The sequence below is a fragment of the Baudoinia panamericana genome, assembly GCF_000338955.1.
Source record: "Baudoinia panamericana UAMH 10762 unplaced genomic scaffold BAUCOscaffold_3, whole genome shotgun sequence".
Classification (NCBI taxonomy): domain Eukaryota; kingdom Fungi; phylum Ascomycota; class Dothideomycetes; order Mycosphaerellales; family Teratosphaeriaceae; genus Baudoinia; species Baudoinia panamericana.
The window spans coordinates 811,464-826,803 of NW_006911259.1; the positions used below are offsets into that span (position 1 = coordinate 811,464).

Consider the following 15,340-nt stretch of genomic DNA (forward strand, 5'->3'; position numbering starts at 1 on the left):
AGCCAGATACTGAAAGTTCTGGTCGTCAGCCACTAGTCGCCTTTACGACAGCATAGCTCTGTCGCCAACATTCGGAAACCGTTGCGACGTTTTTACCCTCACCTAGGCAACGGCGTTCGCAATTGGGCCAACAGCCTGGTCGACGTCGAAACAGGGCATTCTCGGCAGAAGGCGAAGGTGATATCAGCGATGCACGGTGCTCTCGTGAGCTCTCCGTAGGCCCCAACGGCACGCTCCAGGCAAATTAAGTAGGCATGGAACGAAGCATCTGTCTGCGAGGTTTAGGAAGCGTAACGTTTCCAAGGCGGAGATGCTATGCGAAGAGGTATGGTCTCGAAGCGCTCTGCTTTTCACTGTTCTGCTCGAGGGTTACAGCTAATCAAAGACTTGCGCCAGGCACGTTGAAAATGTATCTAATACTAGGTCTACCACGGCACCTCCTCGCCGGTGTAGGTATAGAACTTTCCATTGTCCTCCGTCTTCAAGCCGTTGATGCATTTTAGCATGCCACCGATACTCTCTTCCGGCTCCAGGATCGCGCCTTCGCCACCCATTCTCGTCTTCACCCAACCTGGATCCATACATATCACGACACACTCCTTGCCCAATTTCTCTCTCAAGTCGCCACTTTGCTGTGCGGTCAATGAGTTGACGCCGGCCTTGGAGATGCTGTACGTGGCGCACTTGCGAGGCGTAATCTGTAATGAGCGGGTCACCGAGCCCAACCCAGAGGTCATGTTCATGATCCTTGCGTTTGGGGCAAGAAGCGATTCATCCATGAGATACTCAACAGTCTTGGCCGGGCCGAGCACGTTGACGCGGATCTGCTCATCAAGGTCTTCTGGGCCAATGGTAAGGCTGGTCTGTTCAGGTTTACTGTTTATGCCAGCGTTGTTGAGAAGGTAGTCGATCTTCTTGCCATTGAGCACTTTCTTCGCTTCTGTGGCGAAATTCTTGATCGAAGAAAGGTCGCCGGTGTCACAAGTCAGGACGTGGGTGTTCGCTTTGTTAGGCTCATACACCTTGTTCAGATCTGTCAAGTCGGAAGAGGTTGATCGCACACAGGCTAGCAAGATGTTGTCGTGTGATTGCGAGAGCTGCCGGACGAACTCCAGGCCTAAGCCTCTGTTGGCGCCAGTGAGACACCAGACGGGCATGATGGATGGCAAAGCGTGGATAGCAAATAGAAGAAAGCTCTAAGAAGGGCGGCGAAAATGCGTCCAGTATATGTGTGGTCGATAGCTGTATTTCGGCGATTGTGGCGGGGTATCTGGTGGGTGACCGGTACTTGTCCCTGACATGGTATGACGGGTGTCGGCATGCGGCTAAAAGATGCATCGCTTTAACCGGAATAGCGGACCGTCATTGCTGCGCTTGCCATGTGCAGCAGTACAGCATGCTGGCATCCTCTGGCGATTGGCAGAATCCGGACACGTCAGTATGCGGCCTTCGCCATGCTCTCGTGCCTTGTGGCTTGCTCAACACGAGCAACTAAGCTATATTCGCGCGCCCCAATCGGAGATGACGGACTTGTGCGGTCGCCAAAGTCCCTGTTCAGAAGAAGTAGCAGACGCCCAGTCTGCGTCTCAGGTGGTGAAGAGGGTGTCTTCTTCACGCAGGTACTCGCCGGCATCAGCCTGCCTAAACGTCACAATACCTGTCGGATCCAGTCTACGTGCTTCTGCTGTTGAGCGGGCTGTGACCCCAAAACCCTGCAAATATCAGCATATACAACTGTTGGACATCTAACGGTTCAGACGACATACCAGCGGCGTGTCGTTCATACTCATCACAATCACACCCTGATGCTCGGGACAATCCTCGCTCCACCGCCCCACGTGCGCCTTGACAACGTGACCGCCGTACAGAAAGGGCATCTCGCCATTAGGCTTCACCCACACCTTGTACCTCGCATGCGGGGCGATCACATCGAGTGCAGTGATGTGCAGTCTGAACTTGCCGGTCTTGGTGAATTTGCCAAGACATGTGCCGAGCGAGAGTAGGTTGTCCCGAGCAACGCTGGTGGCGAGGTTGGCCAGAGCCTCCCGGACGTAGTATACGCGCGAGTTCTGGATGCGGAAGACGTAGCGATCGGGTTGCTTGGAACTTGGATTTGGAAGAGTGTCTGTAAGTAGATTGTTGAGTGAGCGGCCGGTATAGTTGGCCAGCTTCTCGAATAATGTTTTCGTCTCCGTGTCGGTGAGAGGACGCATCGTTGCTACTTTATGTGCTCGACCACTGCGGTTGCTGACTCCTCACTAACGTAGTCCGGTAGAAATGCTCGTCTTTGCTCGAATTTAGTGACGGTAGTGAGACTGAAACGAGAAGGCACAGAAAAATTGCCCCGCAAAAAGCGTGCCAAGATTTCGAGATCTGCGGCCAAAGTTTCGTTTCTGCTGCCAACCCTCTACTTTTCCGCGCAATCCTTCATTTGGATAGCCGAGCTGCCATGGCTGTCGAACCAGCCAGTAAGCGGCGGCGACTCAGTCCGTCCAAAGAGGGTAATGGTCCTGTGCCGGGCTTCGCAAAATGGGACTTAGAGCAGGAGTACCAACAACGGCGGCAGAAGAAGGAGAAGAGTAAGAATGACAAGCTGCTCGTCCGGACAGAGAAGGGCTGGGAAGAGCATGAGCGACTGAATGAGTCTCATGCTCGTAACGCGAGTCCACAAGATGACGAGGACAGCATGTTAGCCAGCGGAGACGATGAGGATAGCGGCGTGGCAGACCTACAACATCCTGCTATCTCCGAGAAGCCTGCATTACCGCTCAAAGAGCAGATCCGGCTGGCGAAGGAGGATCTCGCGCGAATAGCAGGCCATATCAGTGAAAGTCCGGAAGAAAATATTGCGCAGCTACGCCAACTGGCACAGATCGGGGAGAGCGAAAATGTTACAATCACGAAGTTAGCGATGGGTACGCAGCTTGCTGTGTTCAAGGACATTGTACCTGGGTACCGCATAAGACCGTTGAGTAAGGATGATTTGCAGGCAAAGGTCTCAAAGGACGTCAAGCAGTTACGGACGTTTGAGCAGACGCTACTAGCGGGCTACAAGGACTACGTACATGTCCTATCGAAACTGTGCGGGAACCAGCATTTATCCGGTGTGGCAATCAACTGTGTAGCGACGCTGTTGACGAGCTTACCGCATTTCAACTGCCGGAATGATCTGATTGCTGTTATTGTGCAGAAGCTCGGCTCGCGAACACTCGCACCTGAGGCACCCAGATGTCTGTCTGCTCTGGAACAGCTTTTTCAGGAAGATGAAGAGGGTCATGCATCACTTGAGGTGGTCAGCCAGCTTACTAAAATGATGAAGGGAAAGGACTATCACATCCACGAAAGCGTGCTAAATGTGTTCTTGCACTTACGGTTGTTATCGGAATTTATACACAAGGCTTCCACGACTGGTGTCGATAAGGATGAGGAGCCATCTCAGATGCCCAAGAAACTAAGCAAGAAAGACCGCGAGTTTCGAACGAAGCGTGAGCGGAAGCTAGTAAAGGAGCGCAAACAGGTGGAGAAGGAGATGAAGGAGGCCGATGCGGTTGTGTCGTACGAGGAGCGTGATAAGAATCAGGCCGAAACGCTGAAGTTGGTGTTTGTGGCCTACTTTCGCATTCTGAAGGCAAGGGTGCAGCATCTGATGGGTGCCGTGCTGGAAGGCTTGGCGAAGTACAGCCATCTCATCAATCAAGATCTCTTCGGCGATATCCTAGAAGTGCTACGAGACCTCATCACGGAAGCTCGTATATCGCTCGAAGCCGGTGAGGAGGACGACAACGAGGAGCTGGCTAATACTGCAACTCGGCGGAACATTCAGCGAGAAACACTGCTTTGCATTATCACTGCCTTCGCGCTTCTGCAAGGACAGCTCGATGTAGCAAAGTCAGCGAGCAGCTTGCATCTAGACCTGAACTTCTTCATCACACAGCTATATCGCACGATTCTACCCATCGGTCTGGACCCGGACATCGAACTTAGTGCGAAGACGGCCCATCTGCAGGACCCCAATGGCCTCGCCACCCCATTGGCGCAAGGCGCCAAGGTCAACGTCGCCACAACTACCGTACTCCTTCTCCGGTCTCTGCAATCCGTCCTACTACCTCCGACAGCAACCAAATCCGTCCCACCAGTCCGCCTTGCAGCACACACGAAACAGCTCATGACTGCGGCCCTCCATCTCCCTGCCAAGTCTGCAGCTGCAATCTTAGCGTTGCTGCAGCAGATAACAAAGGTACATTGCGGAAAAGTGGCCAGTTTGTGGTGTACGGAGGAGAGGAGAGGGGACGGGGTGTTTGATGCGCTGAGTGAGGAGGTAGAAAGCAGCAACCCGTTCGCAGCTACAATTTGGGAGGGTGAGGTACTGAAGATGCACTTTGATCCGAAGGTGAGGGAGATGGTTGGAAAGATGGAAGCCAATATAAAGGAGGCAAGGAAGTGATAAGATATGGGACTCATTGGCCCCATCGTTTCCATACATAACCCTGCAATCAAACCGACCCCGAAGGCTCGTGAGCTTCCTTTTCAAACTTGTGAAGCATCGTTCACTGCACTCAATGGTGTTCAGGCTTGGTCCATGCCTTCTACAGTTCACAGACGTCGTGCTCCGTCGGGCTTACTAACACGACTCGCATGTCTGTGCGATGTAACGTTTAGTGTGAGGCTCATGAGCACGGGCGGGAGGGTCCGAGGCCTGTCCCACGTCTTAATAGCTTACTTTGCGGGTGAAAGTGAGCTTCACGTCCTCCGAACGCGTACACTACCGCAAAGTCCACTTTCTCGACAATAGCAGCATCGATCATTGTCGCTCCGCGTCTCCAGCATTGAAAAGGACGACCAGACTGTAAGTATGTTTCCGTCCATCTTCACGATACATTATCGCAAGCAGTACTCGTTTCCTCAATCATGCCTCCGCGCCGGCCCAAAGTCACCCGCGAAACCCCTTCGTCCTTTCAACAATGGCAAACCACATACACCAAAGAAACAGAAGCTATAGCGAAGCCGACTGACGTACTTCTATGCAGAGCACCGCCAACGAGCCACCGAACGATACAGTCAACGAGGAAGACGCCGAGATGTCAGGCGAGCCGCCGAAGTTCAGCTTCGGTGGTAGCACTACGCCGCAAGCAAACAAGACACAGCCCAACAACTCGCAACCAAGCACGACTCCCTTTGGTCAGCCGCCCACCACCAATCTCTTCCAGAATATGACGAACCAGAGCGGCAATCAGCAGGCGCAGAGCCAACCCTCGGGACAGGGCATGTTCAACTTCCCCAGTTTAAGCGCGGCGAGCTCGGCACCACAGTCATCGGGCCTATTCGGGAGCTCAAACACATCCTCAGCGCAGACAGGAAGCTCAGCACCATCCACCACGTTGTTTGGCTCCACCACAGGTTCGACAGCACCCAGCATTTTCGCCCCGAAAGCAAATAACGCGCCACCGGCGAGCAACACACCAACCACTGGTATATTCGGCTCAAGCACAACGCCTTCAAGCAACACTCAGTCGAGTAACTTGTTCGGCTCTGCGACGAACAACAACAACAACAACAAATCCGCCGGTGGCTTGTTCGGCTCAAATCCCACATCTACCAATACCACACAGCCAAGCGGGCTTTTTGGCGCAACTCCTGCGTCACAGCCGAGCAACACCTCGAGCAGCCTGTTTGGCTCTACTCCTTCAGCTCAGTCAAATAACAATACAAATCCGTTTGGAGCGAGTACCACGCCCGCAGCACAGTCAGGCAACACAGCGTCGACGGGTCTATTTGGTGCCAAGCCTGCATCTGCGGCGCCGACCGGCGGGCTCTTCGGTAGCACTTCGACACCCGCCACTGCAACACCGAGCAATGCGCCACCCAGCAACATCTTCGGCGCAGCAAGCGCAACGTCCGCGCCACAACAATCCAGCGGCACTTCAGCAGGCAGTCTGTTTGGCGCAAAGCCCTCATCTATGCCGCAAGCGAGCACAGCTACTACGAATGCTTCGTCTGGCGGTCTCTTTGGTGCGGTCAACACGAGCTCCACACCCTCAACTTCTGCGCCATCGAGCAACCTCTTCGGCGGCTCAGCAACACCAGCTCAAAGCGCTCCTTCCTTATTTGGCGCAAAACCAGCTGCACCACAGCAGCAACCAAATACCGCCTCGTCAGGTGGCCTGTTTGGCGGCGCTGCCCCAGCTGCGCCGTCGACATCGGCGCCCCCTTCAAATCTCTTTGGATCCATGCCCACTCCGTCAGCGACTGCTGCTCCCTCCAGCAACCTCTTTGGTAGCGCCACAGCCTCTGCACCGCAACAGGCAAGCGGCAGCAGCTTGTTTGGAGCGAAGCCAACCCAGCAGTCAAGCACGACTACCTCTAGCGGTTCCACTAACGCGACCACGACCGCTGGCCCCACAAGCAACCTGTTTGGCAACCTGAGTACGCCGTCCGCACCGGCCTCGAGCGCTGCGCCATCGATAGGCTTGTTTGCCAACCTCAACACAACGTCGGCACCACAACAAGCGTCAGCACCATCAACAAGTTTATTCGCAAACCCGAACACGACGTCTGCGCCACAACAACAAGCTGCCGCAGCCACTAGCGGACCATCAGCCACAGCCACCTCTGCTCCGGCTCCTGCCGCAACCACCGCCACCGGTGGCGGGCTTTTTGGCGGTGCCTCCACTACCGCGCCCGCCCCGGCAGCACCGGCCTCCACCTCCGGCCCAGCCGCACCGCAGCACTCACGCCTGGCCAATAAAACTATGGATGAAATTCTGACCATGTGGTCCACTTCACTTGCAACGCACCAGAAGACATTTCAACAGCTCGCACAGCGCGTGGCATCTTGGGACCGCGTGCTTGTGGAGAACTCGAGCAAGATCAGCACACTATATGGCCGCTGCTTCCAAGCCGAGCGTGACTGTAGCGAGGTTGAGAGACAGCTGACACATGTCGAGCACGGCCAGATGGAGCTTGAGGCTCTACTGGACAAGTACGAGGGCGAAGTGGACCGCATGATGGAGAGTGCAGGCCTGGGAGATGGTGGCATGGGCGTCGTTGGTGGTGTTGATGGCGAGCGAGAGCGGACGTACGTGCTTCATATAATGTCGCTGCCGCGTGCGGCAAGAGTGCTGACTGTGCGAAATAGATACAAGGCCGCAGAATCGTGCACCACCCGCTTGACGGAGATGCATCACAGCCTCACCGATATGATTGAAGAGATCAACTCGTCATCGTCGAGTCTCAACACCGCTACGAAGGGCAAGGCCGCTGACGATCCTTTGGCGGACATCGTGCGGGTGCTGAACGGTCATCTGTCGCAGTTGCAGGTTATCGATGCTGGCGCATCGTCGCTGCAGAGCAAAGTTGCCGCTGCGCAGCGTGAAGCGAGGACGCTTGATGAGAGGACAGGGACGCTCGGCCAGATGAGGCGTGAAGAAGGCTTGGAGGCTTTTGGGCGGAGTTACTTGGGCAGGCGGTGAATGATGAGTGCAGCATCAACGACGACCTCGAAGTGGGCGAGATATGGATGTCTAGGCCATCGGGTACTGGCGTCCACAATGTACGCTCATGGCTACCATTCTAATGAAGTGGCACGAGAGTAGTCCGTCGGGATGATTGACTTGGTCTTTCGCCGGGCAAACGCGCTGGCCAAGCTCGGTGGTATATGTACATTATGTACTCTACTGGGGGCCAACGTTTACATTGTCAAAAGCGATGTTCTCGTTCGAGGTGACCTTATCTCATCAGTCAACGAGGGTCCACCGCTCACAGGCCTTGATATCACCTAACGATCCATGTATGCCAAACACTGACGAGCGAGCAGTCTCGACACTTTAACAGTGCACGATTCGGCGGCTCAAGCGCGCTGCTGTCAGTCCCAGTTTTTCAGCTTGGCAGGCGTTAGGAAGCGCAGATCAGTGAGGGTGACACGATGTGGCGTACGGAAGGTATGGGCTTGAGCACACGCCATGAAGCTGCTTCTATGGAAGTCGTGGAAGCGGACCGTCTCCGACGGCATGACAGTACTCAAAAGGTACATACCCATAACGGCAGTGCAAGGTGACGGGGTATCCGAGCCGTCAGTCCGCACTTCCACTGTACGATGGTGATGATGTGCATATGAGTCCGCAAGTGCCCGAGACATCATTCCGTATCGCTACATGGGGTATCATAATCCATCAATGCACCCGCACTATCCAAATCCTACACGAAGCGTACACTTCATCGTCTCACGACCCCTGCAACGCCAACCTCAACCCCTCCTCATCAAACGTCCGTAACACCGGAACCTGCACCGGCGCCCTCAACTCAGGTCCCAAGCCGGGAATCGGGCCCAACTGATTGATACCGCGTGGTCGTGACTTGGGCTTCTTGGGCGTCGCTAGCGGATCGAATGCGGGCGCTCTCTCTGTATCAGACGAACGGCTCGGTGGCTTCGCAGGAGCAGGAACAGCGGCGACGTTCGTAGTATCAGTAGCTGAGGTAGGAATCGGAGTGGTACCCCATCGGCCAAACACCCATCGTCCCAGCGAAGGTCTACTGGGTCCTCGCTGGTCAGCGGCCATACCGCTTAGCAGAGTGTGCCCGCTGCTCGAGGGTTTGGCGAAGGTGGCCGCTGTTCTCGTCGCATGAGCGAGTGTGGCTTGCGGCGTGAAGGTTGTACCGCCCGTACTGATCAGAAGCTGTGACGGTCGCGCCTGCAGCGTTGGCATGTCCATGCCAGCCACCGAAAGGAGCGATTCGTGCGACGCTGCGCGACGTAGCGACTGCTTGTGGAAGCTTCGGTGGTGAAGTGGCTCGACGAGGTCGTCTGAGAGAGCTGAGCTGGTGCTTGAGATGCTCTCACCGGGCGGCGAGCTTGTGTTCTCCCAGCTCGCCTCATCTTCTTCCAGAATCACGTTATGGCGGTGCGTGTGCTCGGTAGGCTGCAGTGCTTCACCCACGTTGATGCCGAGCACGGAGTCAATCGATGCCTGCCCAGCGCCAGAGCCGGTCCCACGTCTACGCTGCAGAGGAGCGCTGCTACTCCGGTGAAAGTTTCCCGCCGCGCCCTTGCCATTAGTAGGCAGAATCAGAGGCGAGCCAGGCTCATCCGTATCCGGTGTCGTAGGCCTTGACGACTCGTGTCCAGCGTCGCTGAAGACGCGATCAAATATGGAAGAAGTGCGGTAATTTGTTGACTGGGGCGAGCCAGGCCCAGAGATGGAGAGTGCTGAGTGGTAGGTCGAGGTTGACTGGCTGGAGAAGCGTTTGCTGAATGAAACGTTCTGTGGTATACTGACTGCTGTTTGCTGTAGTATAGTGGCCATTGAAGACGGTGTGTCGTAGGAGATTGAAGAGCGCGGCGTGGTCCTTCCGGACGAGGGTGGTGTGAAGTGGCCCGGTGTTAGTGCGCCGTAGCGTTTCTTCTTTGGGCGCTTCAAGGTTGGCGTTTGGCGTGCGGATGATGGCGGCGCGTGATAGTGGTGATGGACGTGGAGTTCTTGTGAGTTTGCACGCAGCAGCTCTTCCCTTAGGTCCTTGGTGCGGACATTCTCCTCAGTTGATGGTGCCTCCTCGGCCATAGTCGGTTGCTGCTCCATGATCTGCTTCCGGAGACTGTCCACCTCATCGTTGCTGTTCTGCAACATCTCCCGCAACTCCACAATGCCCATCTGTAGATTCGCGTTGTCCTGCAAGATGTCCTTAACAAAGTGCGACACCACATTAGTCCCACCCTCGGTCTTCGCGGCCGCCGCGCCCTTCAACCTTCCCGTGGCACTCTCCAATTCCCTCTCCACCGCCCGTCTCTTCTCCAGCCGCCCCACTACCTCAACGTGCCTCTCCCTCTCCGCCTTCGCATCGCGCTCAATCAACTCCACTTGCTCTTGCAGCAGCGCCAACGCGCGCTCGCTCTCTTGCCACCTCCTCAACGCCGCCTTCTCCCCTTCCTCTTTCTCCTCGAAAGTGGTCTGCCAGTCCGCTTGCTCCTGCTCAAAAGCCTGCAACTGTTGCTCCAGCGTTTCCGTCCTAGCCGCCAACCGCTCCAGCCTCTGCATCTCCTGCTGCGTAGACTGCAGCGTCGCCTGCAAACTGATGACGTGCGCGTCGGCATCACTGACCGCACTGTTCAAACCCTCCAACTCGTCTAAGAGGTTGCGGTTTTCTTGTATGACGCTGGCATTCTCCCGCTCAAGCACTTGCTTCTCCGACTCCAAATCGTCGATGCGCGCAGCCATAATCTTACGCTCGCGTTCCGTGTCGGCGATGTATGTCTCATGTCGCAACAACAGTGCCTGTAATGAGAACATTAGCGGGCTCGTGCCGTCAAGCGAGTCGCGTGAAAGGGTCGCCGTCATCGTTGCGCATAGTGAGTGAATGTCCGCTTGCGGTGTCGTGACGTATACGCTTGCAGCGTCCATGAGAGCATGAACACGGTGAAGCAACGCGTAGCAGGGAGACGCGCTGCCCTTTAACATGGAACACGAGGACGAGGACCAGGTTGGCTTACCTGCCCTAGTCGAGCTGCCGTCCTGACATCCCTTTCCAATATCTCAACGGCGTCCCGATTCTGCCTGGAATAGGCGCAAGCTTCGTTACCGCAACAACATGTCAACGGCTGCGCAGGAATGCTGGTGGGATCGTCCGTTTCAACGGGCGCACTTTGTTCGTAGGCGGCGAGGAATGATTGGATCACCTCCGAGGCCATTGTCTGAGAATGATAAGCGCCGCTCCACGAACGTACTGTGTTGTGTTGTGAGCATGCTTCCTTAGGGAGATGTTGTGTAGTGTAGTGTAGTGTAGGCTGTACTGGCAGAGTGTTTCGACTGGTGTCACGAGAGCGGTGTTGTGGACTGTGAGTTGGCGCCGTCGCCCGCGATCACCCCGCGAGCCCACAAATTAGCGAGGCCCAGCCACATGTTCCAAAGCCTCACATTCTGGTGAGAGTCGGTTGCACAGTAAGACCAACTAGGCTGACATGGTTCGGTATACACAGTCATCGAGATGCCGAACTGGACGCACGCAGTACCGGATCGTCGTCGCTCTGGATCCGACCACTTAAGGGAAACCTTCTGCTCCCGAAGGCCCCGGCTGAAGGCTGCAGGCGTAAGGCGTCCTGCCGCATGTAGTGCTGCACCCATCCTAATCCTGATCCTGCCATAATGGGTCCAATAAGGGCAGAGATCTATGCTGTACGAATCACGCATTGACATCACCGAATGCATTGGCCTAGCCAGGATGCACACCCTTCGAGCGCGAAGGCAATTCGAAATCACATTTCCCCGTCATCCGCTTTGCCATAGCTGAAAGAGTCTAGGTTGGCGTGTGCTACTTTCACAATGAACACTTCTTGGACAAGAGTCTTGACCCTCCGCTGCTAGAGCGCCCACGAAAGACGCTGGCCACTTTCTTGAACTGCGTTTTGTGTTGCGTAACAGCTCTGCCTGATCTGAACTGCTTTCTGCACCGACAGAAGCATAGCTAAGTTTCCCGGGAATGTCGTTTGCGCCTTCGGTTAGAGAGCATGGCTCAGGCTCATCGCAAGATATCCATCACGGAATCGAAATGCACCAATTCGACCCTGCAGAGTCTCCCGCCGACCGACTCTTGCAACATGCTTCTGGCACCAATGAGCGGTCAAATGCACCAGCCAGCGGGACCGTGAGTGTTGGAGCAACACCACCTGGCTTGCGGAAGTCAACGACGAATGTCAATACCCGAGGCGTGGAGCACGCTCGTGATCCGGTGCCCATGAGTTTGTGGCGCGCTGTCACGGCCTGGGTCGCGCAAATTGCCAGCTGGGTTCTTGGCTTATGTTTCTACATCGCCATCATCGTCGTTCTCCGGCGGTTCGACAAGCAGAGTGTGCCCAGTTGGCCATATGATATCCAGCTCAGTGCCATTATCAATTTGCTTGGTACTTTCGGGGATGTCTTTTTGATTGCCCCGGTCGGCTCGGTGCTTGGACAGACGAGATGGATAAGGAGTCGGACCTGGCGGCCGTTAGAAGAAATCTGTGCACTTGATGCAGCAAGTCGAGGTGCAAAAGGCAGTGTCGAACTTCTATTCAGTGGCGGTGCTGGGTACGTATATCGTTCGCCGTCCCTCCTCATGTCGACGTTACGGGTATCGCAGCACGAACAGACGAGCTGATACCAAACTAAAGGACATTGGCCTCGTATGGCGCAATTATCACTGTTCTTGCGCTCGTCTCCGGCACCTTTGTCCAACAAACGGTCAAGACACCTACGTTTTATCCGTGCGAAGCGACAGCCCGCATTCCAATTGCCAGGACGCTCAATTCTACGGGACTCTACCAACTCCCCGACGAGCCAGACCTTAGTTCCTGGGGATTGGACGCTTCTATGATGGCAGCAGCCTACACGGGCATATATAGCCCGACGAACGCAACGTTTGGCGTAGCTGGTGCATGCCCCAGCGGAAACTGTTCATGGCCACCGTTTCAGACGCTTGCAGTCTGCAACACCTGTGCCAACCTCACGTCGCAACTCAAGCGGTCCACCGAGACAATGACTTACGGTCTCCCAGGCAACTATGAGAAGAAGTCGACCTATGTATACTCTCTCCCAAGCGGCTTTGAGCTGAGTGGCGACTATCAGATACCCACCCTGGACGATAAAGACCTCGAGCTTTGGCGTCCGACGCTCAATGTCACCCTCACTCGCGGCCCGGCTCAATTCATGCTCCCTCAGGTCTACTATACACTGAACAAGAGCGCCGAGGCTTTTACTAACAATGGATCGGTCCTACTCGGCGTCGTTGCGATAGGTCTTACGCCGGATGGGCTACCCGCGCAACCAAATGGATCCATCTCCTTCCTCCAGAACGGCTGGACGAACGCGAAGCCGGTAGCACATGAGTGTCTGCTGCAGTATTGCGTGCGCAACATCACCGCCAACTTCAACGGGACATGGAATGAAATCGTCGAATCCACGTATACGGACCAGTCCGCCACTGGCATCGGCACTGATGGATACGAAATCACACTCCCTGCGAGCATGCAGCACGAGAAGCCCGCAGTCAACTACACGGTCACGCAGATGTCATCATCTGCCCTGTCGAGCTGGCTCGCAGGATTCCTTGCCATTGGCAATGGATCAGTGACGCGGAGCAGCAGCGGCGCGACGAACGGCCAGGCAACGCCCTATTACTCAACAACGCAAATGTCAGTGCTGGCAAACGCGATGAACAGCTCGTACAACGGCTTCCCAGACGTCATGGACAACCTAGCCGCAAGCCTCACACAAGCCCTTCGTCAGCTCCCCTACCAGCCGTCTCAAGCCATCGGCCAAGCGTGCTACGCCGAGGTCAGGTTCCAGATTCGGTGGCCTTGGCTCATCTTCCCTTTCGTTCTGATTGTGCTAGTGTTGGTCATGCTTGTGTGCGCGATATGGGACACGTGGAGAAGTGGTCGAACGCCGTGGAAAGACGGTCTACTACCGGCGCTGTTACACGGCTTTGATGCTCGGCAAAACAATCTGGGAGCGGCAACAGAGCTTGCGCAGATGAAAGAAAGGGCTGCTGAGCATAGGGTTCGGCTGGAACATGAGCATGACGGCGAAGGCGAGTATCTGGCACTGGATCCGGTTGATCCTAAACAGGCCCGTGGTGGAGCTTACCGGCGCAAGACCGGAGGCTTCAGGCTACCTGGACTCAGTGGAATGTGAGGGAGGCAGTGATGACGGCTATGTCGACTGCGATTGTGTGCAGGACAAGTACATCAAGACGTGGGTCGGTGACTTGTATGTCTTGCCATTGTTTCAAGCTTCGTGATTGCCACACCTCGAGCGACGATGGTGTGAACACACGTCACGGCTCAGTATCGGCTGCTTAGAACACAAGGGCTAGTAGACGAGATGGGAATGCTAAGAACGTTCTCGCTTCCGAACGGATGTTGGCTTCCTCTATACCATCTTACATTGCCTTTGCCACCCATCACACTCTGGCACAACTCTAGAATTTGTACACTTGCTCCTTCGTGTATCCAAGCTCCGCCAGATACCCGCCCAAATCGCCCTGATCACTCGGCGACTTCTTCGGGCCCGAGATGGCCTTGTACATTCCCGGCGGCCCGCACACAAACACTTTGACGTTCGCATCCTTCGGTCCGGGCAGAACCGTTTGCAACAACTCCTTTGTCACAAAGCCCTTGCCCTGCTGCCACCCCTCCGGCGGCTTGTCGAGGACATAAAACGCCCGGAATCGCTGCGGGTAGTTGTTCTCCAGCTCCTCGAACTCGTGCTTGAGCAGGATGTCCTCCTCGCTGACGTTGCCGAAGACGAGCGTGACTTTGGTCTTGTCCTCCGGGTTCTTGAAGATGGCGCGGGCGAGCTGGTACATGGGCGTTATGCCTGTGCCACCGGCGACGAGGGCGATGTGGTCGTGCTTGTTGGGCGACCACGGGTATTTTGGGATTGGGCCTTTGAAGTCAAGGCGTTGGCCGACGCTCATGTCGTGGAGATGAGTGGACATGGGTCCGTTCGGGTACTTCTTCACAACAAGGTCGAGAAAGCCTTTGGCGTCTATAACGCATCGATAATGTCAGGCGAACCAAGTGCCGGAACGATAGAGCTTGTTCTTACTCACCTTCATCGCTTGTGGGCGTGTACGGCCTGACGACAGGCTTCTCCATCTCCGGGCCCTTGTACTTGGTGAGCAGCGCGCTCGCCACATTCAGCCCGCTCGTCGAGTCGTCGTCGTCCAGCTTGAAGCGCAACTTCTTCGTGTTGTGGTTGACGTTCTCAATGTGATCCAACACCAGGCTCACGAAGCCTTGCTCCCCGCCCTGAAAGCACTTCACCCCCTTGATCTCACCGCCCGTCGTTGCAGGGATGTTGCGCTCTTCGGTCTTGCTGGCGGGTTGGCCGTGGGCACCCGACTCGTGACCCTCGCCATGTTGTTCCTTCCTCGGAGAAGCACCGGTCGGCTGTTGGGTGTAGTAATAGTAGCCTCCACCTCCGCCCACGGCTGCTACGGCAAGGGCTGAGTAGAGGAGGGTGTTGTTGCCGCCGCTTTTGGGGGGCTCGGTTGCGTACCGGCGCACGTGCTGTATGCCATGTTTAGCTGCTATCGTGAACAACCTGACGGTGCTGAACGTACGCTCGACAGCTGCTGTGCCGGCCGGAAGAGTCTGCTGGCGAACATCTTGTAATGCTGCTTGAAACGGCAAGCTGTATGGCTCCGGTGAGAGCTAACAGAGCTCGTTCCAATGCTTTCTGCTTCACAAGGTCATAGCTCTGACGACATCGCCGATGCCGGGCCGTCTCGTCTTCCGAACACCCCAACGACGAGGTGAACGATGTCTCGTCCGACATTTGCTACGCCTGATTGCTGAAGATCGCTACTAGGA

The 15,340-nt window shown here is 55.7% G+C and overlaps 7 protein-coding genes across 7 annotated transcripts; 3 read left to right on the plus strand and 4 right to left on the minus strand.

Moving 5' to 3' along the window:
* Positions 1-146: 146 nt before the first annotated feature.
* On the minus strand, positions 147-1,402 carry BAUCODRAFT_386029 (uncharacterized protein). Its single transcript, XM_007675839.1, has one exon. It carries the CDS (start codon positions 1,155-1,157, stop codon positions 426-428), a length of 732 nt encoding a protein of 243 aa, XP_007674029.1. The 5' UTR covers positions 1,158-1,402; the 3' UTR covers positions 147-425.
* A 184-nt stretch (positions 1,403-1,586) lies between these two features.
* On the minus strand, positions 1,587-2,213 carry BAUCODRAFT_120244 (uncharacterized protein; the record flags this gene model as incomplete). Its single annotated transcript, XM_007675840.1, has 2 exons — positions 1,587-1,712; positions 1,767-2,213. The coding sequence occupies 2 exons, from the start codon at positions 2,211-2,213 to the stop codon at positions 1,587-1,589; spliced, it is 573 nt and encodes a 190-aa protein (XP_007674030.1).
* Positions 2,214-2,414: 201 nt separating this feature from the next.
* Positions 2,415-4,489, plus strand: BAUCODRAFT_31228 (uncharacterized protein). The gene has a single exon (XM_007675351.1). It carries the CDS (start codon positions 2,450-2,452, stop codon positions 4,442-4,444), a length of 1,995 nt encoding a protein of 664 aa, XP_007673541.1. The 5' UTR covers positions 2,415-2,449; the 3' UTR covers positions 4,445-4,489.
* A 310-nt stretch (positions 4,490-4,799) lies between these two features.
* Positions 4,800-7,968, plus strand: BAUCODRAFT_31229 (uncharacterized protein). The gene is made up of 2 exons (XM_007675352.1): positions 4,800-7,075; positions 7,136-7,968. The coding sequence occupies exons 1-2, from the start codon at positions 5,022-5,024 to the stop codon at positions 7,467-7,469; spliced, it is 2,388 nt and encodes a 795-aa protein (XP_007673542.1). The 5' UTR covers positions 4,800-5,021; the 3' UTR covers positions 7,470-7,968.
* BAUCODRAFT_386066 (uncharacterized protein) lies at positions 7,872-11,072 on the minus strand. Its single transcript, XM_007675841.1, has 2 exons — positions 10,481-11,072; positions 7,872-10,265 (listed from the first exon to the last, which is right to left on the minus strand). The coding sequence occupies exons 1-2, from the start codon at positions 10,676-10,678 to the stop codon at positions 8,220-8,222; spliced, it is 2,244 nt and encodes a 747-aa protein (XP_007674031.1). The 5' UTR covers positions 10,679-11,072; the 3' UTR covers positions 7,872-8,219.
* A 394-nt stretch (positions 11,073-11,466) lies between these two features.
* On the plus strand, positions 11,467-13,453 carry BAUCODRAFT_22266 (uncharacterized protein; the record flags this gene model as incomplete). Its single annotated transcript, XM_007675254.1, has 3 exons — positions 11,467-12,053; positions 12,137-13,303; positions 13,357-13,453. The coding sequence occupies 3 exons, from the start codon at positions 11,467-11,469 to the stop codon at positions 13,451-13,453; spliced, it is 1,851 nt and encodes a 616-aa protein (XP_007673444.1).
* A 162-nt stretch (positions 13,454-13,615) lies between these two features.
* BAUCODRAFT_31232 (uncharacterized protein) lies at positions 13,616-15,337 on the minus strand. The gene is made up of 3 exons (XM_007675353.1): positions 15,091-15,337; positions 14,578-15,037; positions 13,616-14,513 (listed from the first exon to the last, which is right to left on the minus strand). The coding sequence occupies exons 1-3, from the start codon at positions 15,133-15,135 to the stop codon at positions 13,945-13,947; spliced, it is 1,074 nt and encodes a 357-aa protein (XP_007673543.1). The 5' UTR covers positions 15,136-15,337; the 3' UTR covers positions 13,616-13,944.
* Between the last annotated feature and the right edge of the window lie 3 nt (positions 15,338-15,340).

Bases quoted from the DNA above. Each gene is read 5' to 3' on its own strand.
- BAUCODRAFT_31229 (XM_007675352.1), top strand. From the start codon at position 5,022: ATGCAGAGCACCGCCAACGAGCCACCGAACGATACAGTCAACGAGGAA. The intron at 7,076-7,135 runs GTACGTGCTTCA...TGTGCGAAATAG, and splicing joins GATGGCGAGCGAGAGCGGAC to ATACAAGGCCGCAGAATCGT.
- BAUCODRAFT_31228 (XM_007675351.1), top strand. From the start codon at position 2,450: ATGGCTGTCGAACCAGCCAGTAAGCGGCGGCGACTCAGTCCGTCCAAA.
- BAUCODRAFT_386066 (XM_007675841.1), bottom strand. From the start codon at position 10,678: ATGGCCTCGGAGGTGATCCAATCATTCCTCGCCGCCTACGAACAAAGT. The intron at 10,266-10,480 runs GTAAGCCAACCT...TTCTCATTACAG, and splicing joins CGGCAGCTCGACTAGGGCAG to GCACTGTTGTTGCGACATGA.
- BAUCODRAFT_31232 (XM_007675353.1), bottom strand. From the start codon at position 15,135: ATGTTCGCCAGCAGACTCTTCCGGCCGGCACAGCAGCTGTCGAGC. The intron at 15,038-15,090 runs GTACGTTCAGCA...CATGGCATACAG, and splicing joins CGGCACAGCAGCTGTCGAGC to CACGTGCGCCGGTACGCAAC. The intron at 14,514-14,577 runs GTGAGTAAGAAC...GATGCGTTATAG, and splicing joins CACGCCCACAAGCGATGAAG to ACGCCAAAGGCTTTCTCGAC.
- BAUCODRAFT_386029 (XM_007675839.1), bottom strand. From the start codon at position 1,157: ATGCCCGTCTGGTGTCTCACTGGCGCCAACAGAGGCTTAGGCCTGGAG.